The sequence below is a fragment of the Rhipicephalus microplus genome, unplaced genomic scaffold (assembly GCF_043290135.1).
Source record: "Rhipicephalus microplus isolate Deutch F79 unplaced genomic scaffold, USDA_Rmic scaffold_15, whole genome shotgun sequence".
Lineage (NCBI taxonomy): Eukaryota > Metazoa > Arthropoda > Arachnida > Ixodida > Ixodidae > Rhipicephalus > Rhipicephalus microplus.
In genome coordinates, this window is record NW_027464588.1 from 21130560 (window position 1) to 21147011 (window position 16452).

General features: G+C 48.5%; 1 protein-coding gene across 1 annotated transcript in view; it reads left to right on the forward strand.

Annotated features, from left to right (window-relative positions):
• Nucleotides 1–16452, forward strand: part of LOC142784615 (uncharacterized) — a 182539-nt gene that overhangs the window by 18728 nt on the left and 147359 nt on the right. The window contains exon 6 of the mRNA XM_075883041.1: nt 4163–4348. Coding sequence (XP_075739156.1) covers nt 4163–4348 — 186 coding nt within the window. The remainder of the gene's footprint in view (nt 1–4162; nt 4349–16452) is intronic.

The following is a 16452-nucleotide window of genomic DNA, read 5'->3' on the forward strand; positions in this document are numbered from 1 at the left end:
AGCTTTGCTGTCGTTGAGTTTTTCTTTTTAGTCTGTGTGTGTGCATTGTTTTAAGACTTCAACTTTTCTTGTGAACCTGTGGCACGTTCTGTACAGGTCTGGCTTTTTTGGTGCAATTAACGGAAATTAAGTGCACTCAATTAGGGTTTCTTCTAGTATTACGTAGGTGGCATGAAAGAAAAAAGTAGCCCTTCATTCTTTTGTAGCACAAAGGTACAAGAAAAGCTGTCCGCATTTTCTCGAATATGCCTATATATTGAACTAGTTATTTCAGAGTGTCGTGCTCTAGCTAGGAGTGGTCAGATGTGCCTTGGACATTGTAGAACAACATAGTTCTCCTCACATAGTTACTGAGGCATCCTTTTTGACACGTCAGCTGGGGCTTGCATGGGGTGGGGAGTCCTGTTTGTTTGCAGCTCAAGACGTGGTGACAGCTCTGCTCTTGCAGCTCTTGATTGCTCTGTCTAGTGACAGCATATGTGTCTCTGGCACGTGTTTTGCAGTGGGGATTGTGAGCAGGTTCTGTACGGTTTAAAATCGCTGTTATTGAAAGTTCTGCAGCAGAGGAAAAATTCATACTTGTCCCAGATTTGAACCCGGGACTACCTTTCGAGGACTATCTCTCTTAATATCTGAGCCCGCAAGGAATCTAGTAGATATCGGCCTTAGGGTAAATTAAAAGCCGTTAGCACGGGATGCAGACATTCTAATTTTGCATCCCCGAGTTATGAGTTGACTACTGATTTTTGCTGATGCAATCAGTACCACTGGTCAGCATAGATAACAGCATTTTCACTTTCGCTCGGTAGTGAAGTGTAAATTAGTAGAACAGAACTGCTTCATATTTGCTTCATATGTCCACTGTGTGTACGGAGGGCCAGAATTTTAGCAGGCAATGGGTGCAATATGAGAATTCTCTTGTAAGCACATTGCCTGTAAGCATCTTGTGCTTCCTGTCAGCTGAGCCTGTTCATGATGGCCATCTGCAGGCCGTGCAGCTGCATTGACAAAAGACCAGTGTCGATCGCTGTTTACACTGGTCCAGCCTAAGGAAATCACCGGCTGCCAGGTTTCACGGTTAGCGCGTCTCGTCAAATCGTCTGTGCGGACAGGTGCCAGCAACGAGTCTGAGCAAGCGCGAGCGCTTCCACAAAGTAAGCAGTTATTGTCGTTGTCCCTAACACGTTGTGGTGGCTTAGTGGTGTAAGCACGACGGTGCCATTTTAACTCTTAAAAGGAACACTTGAATGAAACAGTGAAGTTGTCTGGATTAATAAAATTCAAGGACTCTGTAATGTCACGAGTATTGCGTTCGTAAGTTCATCATTAGGGGAAGAAAGCGAAGTAGAAGTGTCGTATGCAAATTTCTCGCTGAAGCCTCCGCCCGTAACTTCACCGATTTCAACACGATTAACAGCTATGCAGGACCGAGTGATGGTGTTTGGTGTGGAAATGGCAAGGCGGTTCCTGCACCTTCACTTTCGTTTCATGCTTTTTCTCACTTGCGATGTGTGGCCTCATGATCAAGTGGTGTCTTCAGGAATGTGGAATTGTACTTTACTGATACAGTAGACTCCTTTTAAATGAAACCGGAAGGGACCAGGAAAATGCGTTTCCTTTAAGAGGAGTTTTGTTTATTGAGGGATGAACAAGGTTACAATATTGAAGTACGAAACCAAACATATCACCGGCAGTTGTTCCATTTAAGCAGCAATTTCATTTAAAAGAGTTTCGTGTAAAAAATACTCTTTCTTTAGTGTCCCTCTAAGCTGGGGTGAAACCTTAACAATGAGTTAGAAAATTTGGCTGTAATGTAGTAATATAAGCTATGGCTATGAAATTTGCAAGGAATCATAAAGACAGATGCAGCTTGGCACAGGGGCTCAAAATCATTTCATCTTGTAGTTTTTATTTTTATTTTTTCTACATAGCAAATTTAAAAAAAATAAGCTATCTGCAGAGCGTTGCAAATTTGCAACAGTGTAACTTAAACACTGCACAACAAAAGCTTGATTTATGTTTTTGCATTTCTTAATGCATGAAAACTGCCAGTTAGGAATGTCATTTTTTTATATACTAAAATTCAAATGCACGTATGCTACAGATTCTAGTTGCATCTATCTAAATGACTCAACACACATTAGAATTTTGTTTGCCTATGCTCTATATAGTTCCTGAAAAAAGATACATAAGCCTCTCAAATCCTTTTGAGAGAAATGCAGAGACCACACGAAAATACATGCTCATTTCTCATCAACATTTCCAAGCCCAAAACCAAAAGTTATTTTTGAAAAAGTGAGTACCTAAGTGGGATAATTTTTTTGAAAGGTAAAGAAATTTTCCATCAGGTGATGGCAAAATCGAATTTTTCTACTGAACAAAGTCTCTCTGCACCATCGAGTGGAAGACTGTTTTAGACACAAGTTGCTTTAGTTAGTATGGTATACTTCCGTGAATATGAATTTTCGTGGGCTTATATCGAGCCCAATTGTTATGTATAATGTGGAACTTCGACTGTATGTCATTCGGTTTGGCGACGACCCGCATTTTACAACGAATCTGTTTAATCCCAGCAAAATCCTCATAGAAGCAATGTAAATAACCCTTGGTTATATAACAGTTTTATGCGGACCCCGCAGTTTTTGACGAATTTGATTCCATCGAAAGAATACTAGAACCAAACGTCGTCCAAACATTCAAGAGTGCAAAATATAAGCTTGTGTTCCCTCTGGCTGGAGTAGTTACCTACAAGCTATAGCCACAAAGAGTAGCTTCAGCTGGCCGAAGAGCTGATATTTTTCACGTTTTCAATCCGTGGAAACTTGCTCTGATCGACATACAGCTGATCTCTTTGCTTTGTTGCAGTCACAGGCTCGCGCATGCATAAGGGGGCGACACAGCTGTTTTCACAGTGCAAAATTACTTTCACTTGATGTCCATCTTCGTGATAATAGCGAGAGATCACTAGTTGCACTTCACAAGCCAACAAATTGCAACGCGCACAGCTCAGTCGTGCACGAAGGCATTATACGCGAACTCATGGTCTGTCGCCATTGTGTGATAGCAATGACACTGCGACTCTTCTGATGGGAGGCTGCTGACAACACTGTTTCAGTTTCGTTTTCTCGAACTGCTTATACAAGTTTGATAATACGACGCCTGGATTATACAAGTATTGCATTTTCGCATGGTCCCCTGAAAGTTGTATAATGGTGGTTCCACTGCATCAGACTATTATTTTTAAATGATTCACTAGAACTTCATGGGATCATGTTTTTGATAAACTGGCTACTGATAAATGGTATAGTTTAGCATGTAACGCAAGATCATCTCTTATCTGACAACCACTTACGATCATAATAGAAACTGATATCGCTAAAAGGGCTAGTATCTTCCAAGTAGTCTCGATCGTCAAAAAGGTCTCAGTGGTCTCTTTTGCTGGTTGTCGAGGTGTATCAATCGGCCAATTCCGCCTAATGCCGAGGCTAAGTTTAAAAAAACATTGCTGAAGAAAAAGGATATATGCCCAGTCAAAGCACTCGTAACTGTAACACACAGAGTTTAGTGCAAATTTTTTGCTGAGTGCATTGCTACAACAAGCTTTATATATCTGACCAAGTTTTTGGAGAAGCTTCGGTCGCCCATCGCTCGGCTACTAATGCCTAAAAATTCACAAGTTGATCATATTCCATGACAAAATTAACAAGTTGAGCAGTGACGAAAGGGGGATCCTTCCAAGGAGGGCGTGCAGCGATTAGGATGGAAAGGTGGGCTAGTTGGTAATTCATAATTGTTCAGCCAACTGGGAGTGTGGGAGGAACACACACAAAAAAAGCAAAGAGGAGGCACGCAGCACGAACGCTCGTGCTGTGTGCCTCCTCTTTGCTTCGTCTGTGTCTTCCTCCCACGCTCACAGTTCGCTGAACAATTATGAGCAGTGATTAGTTTGAAATTTGACCTCTTTCAGCTGCGCAAAGTGATGCATATCTTGGCAGTCGTAATCATCAGCGCCCAGTGTATGCATCGCCATTGTCAGCTTGAAAAACTCGAACGTGGTAAGGTTCTCGCAATGTTCTGGCATCAAGGGTGTAAATTGTAGATATCACACACTTAGAGTATCCAGATTTATCTGCGATATCTAAACATTCGTCACTCTCTACAGGTATTCCTGCCAGTCCTTTGTCTTATTACTGGCGGCGGCGAATTGCTGACATTCAGGCTAAAGGAATCTCGAGCAAAAAGGGGTCAGAGCTGCCACAACACATAAAGCCATCTGTACCACTGGCAGAGCATAACGACTCAGAGCGGAAGCCAGCACGCCCATTGCCTGTAGATGCACTTCCAACAGGTACGCAGACGTTTTTTTCATGCTTCTTGACATCAATAATGCATGGTAGGTACCCTGTTTATAAGAGACACCTCATATAAAAGGCGAAAATCGCTGTCTGGAGCATGCCTTATAAAGGTGTTCATCTGTATATTCAAGTCATTGCAGCCACATAATGTCTCATTGAAGTACGCCCCACCACATTCGTTTGACAGGAAAGAGTTTAAACTTTGAAGTTATTCGAAAATAAAAATTAAGTGAAGATGTATTTCTCACAGCAGCCTGTTTTTGGTCCCCAACTTTCCAGGAGCAAAAGTGGTACTTAACTGTTCTTTCAATGTAAGACCACTGTTTCTCTGCTGCCGTTACCAAAAAATGCATGGGCCTAATCCTGTGCTTTAAACAATGGTGGGACAAGCATACCTTTTGGAGCATATGGGGCAGACATGGCACCCCCCCCCTCTGACTTTCGTGCGTAGGCGGTTGTACTCTTTCCGAATTTTGTGGTAAAATTTTGTTTTTATGTTTTCTTAATGAATATTATTGCATTTGAGTCCCAAGCTCACAGTAAATGATTTAATGATCAAGTCCACACATTCTACTTAACCTTGCCCCTTCTGCCCACCATTTCACCAAACACTCAATCCCGCACTCACGTGCTTGGCACTTTTGCAAATGACCGAGAAGACAAACAGGCGGTGCTGTAGGTTTTTTGCCCTTCTTATCCACAGGCAGTGCTATAAAGTTCCTTATCACTGTCTGCAAACACTTTGAAAGACGATAGTCTTTCTTGGGGACCTTCGACCAAAAAATTTTGGTCTGTCTGTCTGTACATTTGTCTGTTTTGCCCAACTATATTCAACGTTACTAAATCATCTAGTAACGTTGCCTATATTGGTCTGTCTGTCTGTACATTTGTCTGTTTTGCCCACCAACATTGCTTTAGATTCAGCATTCATAGTTATGCGATTGTCAATTAAAAAGCAATTATTACACATATCTGAGGCGCCATAACAACACGTCGATGTTTTGTATGCGTGCCTTCATATTAGAAGAGGCACACACAAGTAACTATAAGGACTGTAGCGTTTATCGCGCTGCACTGACAGTGCAATGTGATGCTCGAAAAGTTAACCGTTTCCAACACTTTGCTAAGACCACGCGGTGGTGGCACCTGCCCGTCACTTTGCGTTCTACACCTTATCACCTCCGAGACAGGCGCGCATCTTTCTCCGCAAGCGCGCACGCCTTCGTTTACGAAGATAACTGCTAGATGGTGCTCTGGTCTAATATGCCTCTATGCACTCGTTCGCCTCAGCTACACGCTCGAGGCACTCTAACGCAGCGCCTCCAGAATACGATTCACCGATTTTCTTGCGCAGAACATCAAATAAACGTTTTGTTCACTCTCTCCAGACACAAGACTATCGTCTTTCGACGACGTTTGCAGTTAACATCCAGATTCGGGACCAATTTTTTTAGTCGTAAGCACCATCTTTGACATTTGACACGGATGTAGGTTCTCTCTACACTGCTCGCTCCCCTTCAGTAGAAAGGGTGAGATACCGCAGACGTCTCTGCTCCTCGTGGTTATGAATGTCTGCTCAGTTCAGAATAGGAGTAGCCTTTGCCATGGCAAGACGCACGCTCGTGATTCACACACACGAAACTACTGCTGAATCCTCCTTGGTGGTGGCTTCCTCCGCGTTGTTCTTGTGCTCTCTTATGACCCATTGCTTCTTGTTAGTGTTGCATATTTAGTTGCCTCATTCGTGTCTCGGTCTCCCTGGCGCTTACCTCGCACCCCTCGTCTTCGACAGGCAGCCCGGGCACCTTCGAAAGCTGCCCCGTCGCAGTGGTCTAGTGGATAAGGTTTTCGGCTGCTGACCCGCAGGTCACGGAATCGAATCCTGGCTGCGGCAGCTGCATTTTCGAAAATGCTGTATGCCCGTGTGCTGATTTGGGTGCACGCTAAAAGAACCCCAAGTGGTTGAAATTTTCAGTCCTCCACTGCTGCTGCTCTCAAAATCATTTGGTGGTTTTTGGACATTAATCCCCACTTAACAACCAAATCAACCTTCGGAAGATGCCAGATGTGACACCTAGCTGAAGGCACGTGTCGCGTCTGCCACCTTCCAGATAAGTCACCGTGGCTTGCCCTAGATAAGTCACCCTGGCTTACTTTTTTTCCGTCCCACCACTTTGTTTTTCTTCCTCCTGCGCTCTCTCACAAAGGTGCCCTATTCATTTTGTTTTTCGGCCGGGCCACTTTTGTCGACGCTGCCAGCCTCTTTTTCACTGCTCGCTCCATCCTTTTCCTTCTCCTCCTCTTTCTTACCTCTATCTTTCCCGTTGTCTTCCTTCAAATCCGGATCCAAATGTGCAGCTTTCTAGCCGCTGATGTCTGCATTCTGCGTGGTCTCACTTTCCTTTTGCCCGACGGTGTTGTCGGCTGTACCTTCCCAGCTTTAAGTGCTGCTGTCGCTTCCTGTATTCTCATCTCCATTCTCTTCAACAACCACCTCTTCACCATCCAGGGACATTACAACCTCATCACCGTTCTGAGACTACTTGACCCAATTTTAGTAGTACCGAGACAACTTGAGCTCTTCACCTACTTGAAGTCATTCCCTTCACTCATTTCCATGCATTTCATGCCACTCATGTTCGCTACACTCTCATCATCCCCTGACCCTGCCTCATAGTTGATATTCTTCATGTCAGTGGCGTCATGCAGGTTCGAAAACCAAGTTTTGGTAGGCATGGAATCCCTCTTGCAGTGCTGCTGTATCTGACATCATCTGACGATGCCTCATCGGTTGTGGCCCGTTATTTAAGACCCCTCTAGCCTCGAGCGATGTGCTGGTCCCTGCGTTGGGACCAGCACATTGTGTTGGGACCAGCACAAAAAGATCACGCTGTGCGCCGGTGTAGGAGCTTCAAGCCCTGCCTGCCCACTGTTTCACAGGCTTCGAGTTCCATCGCGCCTCTCCCACAGGGACGCAACTTTACCGTGCCGTCTGCGGTTAGAAGTAGCTTTCACGAAAGCGTACTCTTTTAGGGGCGAAGTTTCTCAAGGCGTGGGTCTGTCCATCCCTTATATGTGTGTATGTATTAGTACGTAGCCACCGATGGCACATACCCACTCTAGAGCGGGTATATGCCACAGGGGATGCAAGATGGGGGATGGTGGTACTTAAAGTGTTCACTAAATGGACAGACGGACAAACAGTCTAGCAGATGGACGTGCGGACAGGTGGACGCATGAACAGACAAACAGACAGATGGATGGACAGACTCGCAGACGGATGCATGGATGGATGCAAGGATGGTCGCGCAGACGAATGGAAGCAAGAACGGACAGACTGAAGCACGGATGGGCTGACGGACGCTTCGCCCCACTCATCATCTTTCACTCCGTGGATATGCTGCGATTTTTTCTTGCATAGGAATGGCAGGTGCGTCCAGGTGTGACTCGTGCGATAGTGATGAGTCAACAGAACATCAACTGTGTTCCTGTGATTGTTTTGCGTGTGAACGCAATGTGCTGCATAAAAGGCTGAACAACTTGATGATAGACCTTTTTTCAGAGGGCAGATCCTCGGATCATAGCTCTACACGTCTCAGGCCAGCAAAGCGAAGCGGGCGTTGCTAGGTTTTTTAATGTCAACTGAAGTAAATGAGCGCTTGTGAGCGTGCAATGGACAGGCGCACATGTACTCACATGGAAGGCATGGTTCAACAACAAAGGCATGGTTCAACAACATGGAAGAGCTCCCCAGCTGGGACGTCTGTGAGATGAAGTTGCGCGAGTTATTCGGTCAATCTGTCGGGTGCAAGCAGGCTGCTACGAAAGAACTTAGTAATTATGTCCAGACATCCACGGAGTCTTACCTGGCCTATATTCAAGATGTCTTGACCCTCTGCCGTAAGGCTGATACCACCAAGACCGAAGCCGACAAGGTTGCGCACCTACTCAAGGGCATCGCTGATGAGGCCTTTAGCCTCCTTGTATTTAAAGGCTGTTCGACAGTTCAAGACGACATTAAGAAGTTCTGACGCTTTTAAAAGGCCAAAGTCGTCACATTGCTCACCACTTCACCCGTCTTTCCATCACCACTGCAACGTCAACTTGTGAGCACCTCGGTTTTGAGACCCAGCCCAATCCACCCTCTGCTGACATTACGGGGGTCGCTCGACGCGAAATCGAAGCGATGTCACCAGCACCCTTGAGGGTCCCGACGCCGAACGATCCTCAGCCCACCATATCCCTCATACAGAGCATTGTGCGCCAAGAATTGGCAAACACGGGCCTTCAAACGATTTGTTCTGTGCATTGACCTGATGTCCATTCACCTACCTTGAACACCCGTCAGCACTACTGGCATCCCGCTCCACGTATCCAAGATCCAAACGCATAGAGGACGCCTGACGACAGGCCAATTCGCTTCCGGTGCGAACGAGTGGGACACATTTCGCGTCTTTGCTGAAGCATGTGGACCTTGCCCTCGTGCACAAGCCCAAACTTCACGAACTTCGATGCATAAGCCCGCCCTTCTAGCCAAGAACCACCCTGCCGTGATGACTAAGCTCATTACGACATGACCGCCACGACCAATGCCCAATACAGCCGCTTGCCTTCACCGCGATGTAGATTCTCGCGGTCTCCTCCGCTGCCACCCCGCTCCCCATCCCCGTCCTTCGCCTGAGGGTTTTTTTCGTAAAACTAACTGGTGCAGCTCCTGGAGGTGACGCTGCTGCTACGACTTGCCCTACAATTCCTCTGTTGACCCTCCCGACCAAACAGAACTTGATTGATGTAAACGTGGATGGTTTATCTGTTGAAGTTTTAGTCGACACTGGCACCCTAATTTCTCTTATGAGCTCGCACTTTCGTGACCGCTTAAAGAAAGTCTTGACTCCAGCCCCTTCACGCTGTGTTCGTGTTGCTGACGGCAGTGCAGCTGCCGTCGATGGTGTCTGCACAGCACAGGTTACTATAGCCGGCCATCAAACCTCCGTCCTCTTCACTGTTCTCACCAACTGCACGAATGGCGTTATCTTTGGTCTAGACTTTTTGCCGGCCACGTGACATCGCCGACTACTTGACAGGAACTCAATGGACACCACGAAGTCCTTCCCGTTCGCCGTCGCCCAGCCGCCGCATGTCACCGCACCACCGGCAGTACTCTGGCCCAACGCGGGGCCGGTCTCCAAGCCCGTATCCCGGGAAACTAAGGGCAGCAACCGGTGGAGGTGCGGTTGCTGTGCGACGAACTACCGAAGATCCTCCGACGACGACGACGCCGCGACGGAGCTTTCCGAGCACAACGCCAACCAGGCAAAGCCCTGACGGCGAAAGCTCACTTACTGAAGGTGGCCTGACGACGCAACATGGAAGCAGCGGAACAAGCCGACGCAGCCGTGACCCGACGCCACGCCTTAACTGTAATGCAAGACGGCGAACTAGCGACATCGACGTTCTTATCGATGGCCACAGTGTGACCGCTCTCGTCGATACTAGAGCCGACTCTTCTGTCATCAGTGGGTCGTTCGCCGCGAAGATAAAGAAAGTTAGTACAGCTTGGAAAGGCCCTGAAATCCGCACAGCCGGAGGTCATCTCGTAACGCCTGCAGGCATCTGCACAGCGAGAGTCACCATTAACGGCCGTATTTACCCTACAGACTTCGTAGTCCTACAGCGTTGCTCGAGAGATGTCATCCTTGGCATGGACTTCTTATGCCTCCATGGTGCTGTCATCAACCTAAAAACAAAGTCGATAACGTTATCCACAGAAGAAGCACTACCGCCGCGCACGCCGTCAGGACACCATGCCTTGAATGTGCTGGAAGAACAAGTCACCATTCCGCCTCGCTCAAGCGTCATTATTTCAGTCGGCGCTCCTAAATCACCTGACTTGGCAGGCGTCGTTGAAGGCAGTCAGCATCTGTTGGTCACCCGAAATATTTGCGTCGCAAGGGGAATTGCAGAGCTGCGGGGAGGCAAAGCAACGGTTATGCTCACGAATTTCAGCAATGAGTACAAACATGTGAACACAGGAACAACGGTCGCATACATCGAAGAAATTGTCGAAGCCACCAGTGCTTTCGCCCTCGCCGATTCTGCGGAACCTGCTCAGAGGAACCAAGCCCCTCCCATAGCTTTCGACGTCAATCCCAGACTTCCGAACGATAAGCAAGAACAGCTCAAGGCCCTGCTCCTGCAATACGAACATTGCTTTTCGTCGTCATCGAAAATTCGGCAGACCCCAATCACGAAACATCGCATCATAACCGAAGAAAATGCCAGACCACTCCGTCAGAGTCCGTACAGGGTTTCGACGCGAGAACGTGAGGCCATGAAGAGACAAGTTGATGAAATGCTGCAGGATGACATTATCCAGCCGTCCAAGAGTCCATGGGCATCCCCCGTGGTGTTAGTGAAGAAAAAGAATGGGACCCTACGTTTCTGCGTCGATTATCGCCGCCTGAACAAAATCACAAGAAAGGACGTGTATCCTATCCCACGAATAGACGACGCACTTGATCGGCTCCATAACGCCAAGTACTTTTCGTCAATGGACCTCAAGACTGGCTATTGGCAAATCGAAGTCGACGAAAGAGACCGAGAGAAGACGGCGTTTATAACACCGGACGGCCTCTTCGAGTTTAAGGTGATGCCCTTCGGCCTTTGCTCAGCGCCTGCAACTTTTCAACGCGTTATGGATACAGTACTGGCAGGATTGAAGTGGCCGACTTGCCTTGTGTACTTGGACGACGTCATCGTGTTTTCCTCGAGTTTCGACGAGCATCTTCGGCGCCTTGAAGCTGTACTTCAAGCCATCAAGACTTCCGGACTCGCACTGAAGCCAGAAAAGTGCAGATTTGCGTTTGAGGAGCTCTTGTTTCTGGGGCACGTTATCAGCAGGTCTGGAGTTCATCCCGATCCACGGAAAACAGCCGCCATCGCCGACTTCCCGCCGCCCACTGACAAGAAAGTCGTGCGCCAATTTCTGGGCCTGTGCGCCTATTATAGGCGGTTCGTGAAAAACTTCGCCCGCATCGCCGATCCTCACACTAACCTTACCAAGGCCGACGTGGAGTTCAAGTGGGAAACGCCACAGGAACACGCTTTCCAAGAGCTTAAACATCGCCTCCAGACGCCTCCGTTACTTGCTCATTTCGACGAATTCGTCGAGACAGAAATACATACTGACGCAAGCAGCGTAGGTCTTGGCGCCGTTCTTGTGCAGAGGACTGACGGACTTGAAAGGGTTATTAGTTACGCCAGCCGATCGCTATCCAAAGCAGAAGCAAATTATTCCATAACAGAAAATGAGTACCTCGCCATCATCTGGGCTACGTCGAAAGTTCGCCCCTATCTTTACGGCAGGCCCTTCAAAGTTGTGAGCGACCACCACGCTTTGTGTTGGCTGGCCACCTTGAAGGACCCTTCAGGTCGCCTCGCACGATGGAGCTTGAGACTTCAAGAATATGACATTACTGTCATTTACAAGTCCGGCAAAAAACACTCCGACGCCGACTGTCTCTCTCTCGTGCGCCTGTCGACCAACCACTACCCGACGACCCGGATGACGACTACTTCTTGGGAACGATAACTACCGACGACTTTGCTGAACAACAGCGGGCCGACCCGGAACTTAAGGCCCTAATAGAATACCTCGAAAGCAGGACCGCCGAAGTCCCGAAGGTATTCAAGCACGCACTTGCGTCGTTCTTTCTCCGAAACGGTCTTCTACAAAAGAAAAACTTTTCACCGCTTCGAGCTAAGTACCTCCTTGTGGTGCCTTCAGCTCTGCGACCAGAACTCCTGCAGGCCCTGCACGACGATCCGATGGCAGGGCACCTCGGTGTTTCTCGCACGCTCGCGAGGATACAAGAAAGGTACTACTGGTCACGTCTTACCACCGACGTCACTCGTTATGTGAGGACATGCCGGGACTGTCAGCGACGCAAGACACCGCCGACAAGCCCAGCGGGACTTCTGCAGCCAATTGATCCACCTTGCCGACCTTTCCAGCAGATTGGTATGGACCTACTAGGGCCGTTCCCAACGTCGGCTTTCGGAAGCAAGTGGATCGTGGTAGCTACCGACTACCTCACCCGCTACGCCGAGACAAAAGGTCTGCCAAAAGGCAGTGCATCTGAGGTAGCTAAGTTCTTCGTCGAAAATATCGTCCTACGTCACAGCGCCCCGGAGGTCCTTATCACCGACAGAGGAACGGCATTCACTGCCGACTTAACTCAAGCGATCTTGGCATACAGCCAAACAAACCACCGCCGGACGACAGCGTACCACCCACAGACCAACGGCCTCACCGAGCGGCTTAACAAGACGATCGCCGACATGCTGTCAAGGTACGTCGATGTCGAACACAAGACGTGGGACGCCATTCTTCCGCATGTGACCTTCGCATACAACACGGCGGTGCAGGAGACGACGCAGATATCTCCATACAAATTGGTCTACAGAAGGAGCCTGGCAACGACTCTCGATGCCATGTTACCCAACGTCACCGACGAAAAAAACCTCGATGTGAGCTAGTACCTTCAACGCGTCGAAGAAGCCCGAAAACTTGCGCGTCTCCGTATCAAGAATCAACAGACGACAGACAGCCACCATTACAACCTTCGACTGGAATACCAGCCCGGTGAACGTGTTTGGGTGTGGACGCCGATACGCCGACGTGGACTAAGTGAAAAGCTTCTGCGACGCTACTTCGGACCGTACAGGGTGGTTAGACGTCTCGGCCCACTTGATTACGAGGTTGTCCCCGACGGCATCACGAACTCTCAACGACACCGATTGCGACCTGAAGTCGTCCATGTCGCGCGCCTCAAGCCGTTTCATGCGCGTTAACAAACTGAAACAGTGTTTTTTTTTGTATTATTGTTGCATCGTAATTTATTCATTGTACTTTCTTGCATTATTATTGTATCTTCATCTTTAGTTAAAGCATCGGGACGATGCCTTTTTTTCAGAGGGGGGCAATGCCACGTTCCATTTCCCAAGTTTTTGTTATCGTCCCAAAACACCACACGATTCTCAGCGCAAACCGCGCCTGCAGTTTTCGAGAAGGTTCCGGACTGTAGTAGATCATTTCGATAAGATCACGCCCACTGTGCGAACGGTACAGATTGTTCTGGAACCTACGCCATCGCCAGCGATAACGCTAGAACATTCGACGGCAAGAGTATAAATGCCGACGCGCTTCGCCGCTTGTCAGTTGTTGAACGAAGGCCGACGCTCCGTTCGCCGCTATCAGTCCGAGACTGCTATCTGTGCAAGACTGCTGCTGCAATTGACCATTTGCGGGAAAACCACTGCGCATGAGCAGTAACCGCACAGTGTAGCGATCGGGCTATGCCTTGACCCAGCAAGTCATTTGCCACGCCGGATTAGTGCAAAAAAGACAGTCTCGCCACGTCTGGACGGAGGAAGCAACAGAGGCCGGCCCCACGAGACGTCGCCTGCTGATTGACAGCGGCGCCAACGGGATGGAATGTCGCCAAAGAGGGTTTTGGAGCCGCCACTCTATCTCCCGCCTGGGCCAGTCACGCATCGTTGGCGCGTTAACCGGCAAACGACGACGGCGCTGGTCAAAGGGCTCTCCCCAGAGGAATCCACGAACCGGGCACCCCTCGAAAGAGCGGCGCTTCTTTAATCCATTGTCAAGTAGCCGATCGGCTGACTGCCTAAGCCCGCCAGGCATTGTCCCGGAGTACGAGACGTAGTGTCGCCAAGACGCCGCGACGCCACCAAGAGGACAACAGGGACGGCGTCTTCCTGGGGGAGACCGCGGCGGCTGCCGCGGATCGCCCCGCTAATTGAGCGAACAAAATCGGCGGACTCTCTGAACTAAGTAAAGTTCAACCACCACGCTCGTGGTTTGTGAAACCACAAGTTCTTCTCTTCTGTCATCTCGACAACTCCCTGTAAAGATGTAAATAAATCTGTTAAGTTTGCTCAAAGCTCTCCCCTAGTCCTTGGCTCGACGGAGCGACGGCGATCGGCCCCGCTACCCGCAGACTTCGGTCGCCGCGACGCGCAACAACAGGTAACGTTCCTGTACATGCGTTTTGGTTTTGGTTGGAAAACATCAGCCTGGCGTTCCATCAATATGACCCGTAGTAACGGCGAACACTGCCGTTTTCACGCAAACACCGTTGTTTTAGTAACGGGCATGCGTTTTTGGTCCTAAAGCAACAAAACAAGCGCATTTAAACCGCTAAACACTGCATTGAGCGTGTAACGCTACGTTCACACTACGGTCGTAAGGCGTCGATTTTTCATAACACGCGTAAGCGGAAGCACAACAAGCGTATGCGTCTAGTTCAGACTGTGAACGTAAAGGTACCAACGTTCGCAACGAACGCATAAATCGTGGGTGAGAGTGGTAAAGGCTAGGCAACTTTTACGACTGCGATACTACGACCATTACGACACAGCCAATGACCAATCAGCTTTCGGTTTTCAACAACCGGTCACGAGACCTGACGGGACTTCCGTCCTCCCGGATGCAGCAGCATCGCGGAGGCGAATGGCGGTAGCTGCCGGCGCGGGAAGTGCTACTTCGCCATTCCGCGGTGACCGTTGGGTTGGCTTTGTTTGCTCGCAACGTGCGTAAAAAGTTGTTCCGCGCTGCCTGCCGTACTGTATTCATTTGGTGTGGTTTAGTCGTTAGACATTTCTGGGAAGTGAAAAGTGTGCGCAATGGATTCGCTTGCTCCGAACCTCGATGAGTGGTCTCACTAAGTTCTCAAGAAAGTCGAACTGCTGGGGCGACATGCGCATGAAATCATGAAACATCGCAGCGTCTCCAAGTCGGAGCTTGACGAGAAGGTTGTGAAAGTCGCCATCCACGGTGCTGTCGAGGAATACTTGGCACACCCAAACTCTTCTCTGTCGCCTTCGCCGTCTTCGGGCGATTGAATACACGACTATAAGCTCATTTTGAGCGTAAATTTCTTCCAACTCGGCCAGCGCTCGCGTGTTGATGGGAGCCATATTGGACCGCTAGTGACGTCGATTCTACAGCGACAAATATGATTGGCCTATCGTAAAAATCGTAATGTACGTAGCTGTAAATGTGAACAAAGGTATCGGCATAACTGCGGTAACGCTTTTTATAGCCGTTGCGTTCGATACGCCGAACGAGCTGTTACGCACGTTACGACCGTAGTGTGAACATAGCTTTAGTTGACGAAGATGTTTTCCAACCAAAAGCACGAGCGAAACATTCCTGTTTAGACGACAGGGGGTGCTCACTTTTCCGCAAATGGTCAATTGGACTTTCCATTTACTGGGCACAGGTTCGCCCAAATAAACAGTTAAATCCCAACACGAAGTCTCCTGTCTTCGGCCACTTCACGACCCCGTGACAATATGTATTTAAATGACAAACCTGGGCAAATTCACTTGTTAAACACTTACTTTTTAAAATTTTTGCAGGTTTTGTGCGTTACACACGAATAATTCACACATTTAGCTACCTTTAGGTAATAATTTTAAAGTGACGTCACTTCCGTGCGGCGCAGGAGCCACTTCTGTGTGGGTTAGAAGTGTGGCAGCTTGGGCTAGTTGGTATGGCATGACAATAGTTATAGCGCGAGAACAAAACGTCGTCGTTTTGTTCTAGCGCTCGTGTCTTTCGTGTCCTTCTTGTCTCTGTGTCGTCGTTTTGTTCTCGCGCTATAACTATCGTCGTTCTGTGTGGGGTTGGCTGCTGCGCCACGCGGCGAAGGAGACGCTGCCGTATATTATATCATCCACGAACGCTAACGTGTGTACACTTCGTTACATGTCAGAAAATATAAAAAGAAAAGGTGTAAATAATATGTTTAAAATTGTTACCATAATTATTAGGCATCATTATCCGTGCAGATTTTTGTTCTTTGCTGTTTCTAGCGTTCTGGTGCCATTCCACCTTTTTCGCTCCCCCGAAAAAACAATGATGGCGTCGCAGCAAGTTCACATCCACGGTTACAGTGGCTGGAATCAGCGTTGCCATATGGTGAAATTTGGCACCAGATTCTGAAAATCTGGTGAAATTTGGGGGTTACTGGTGTTGATGTGTCGAAATGGCTACACCAGACAAAATCTG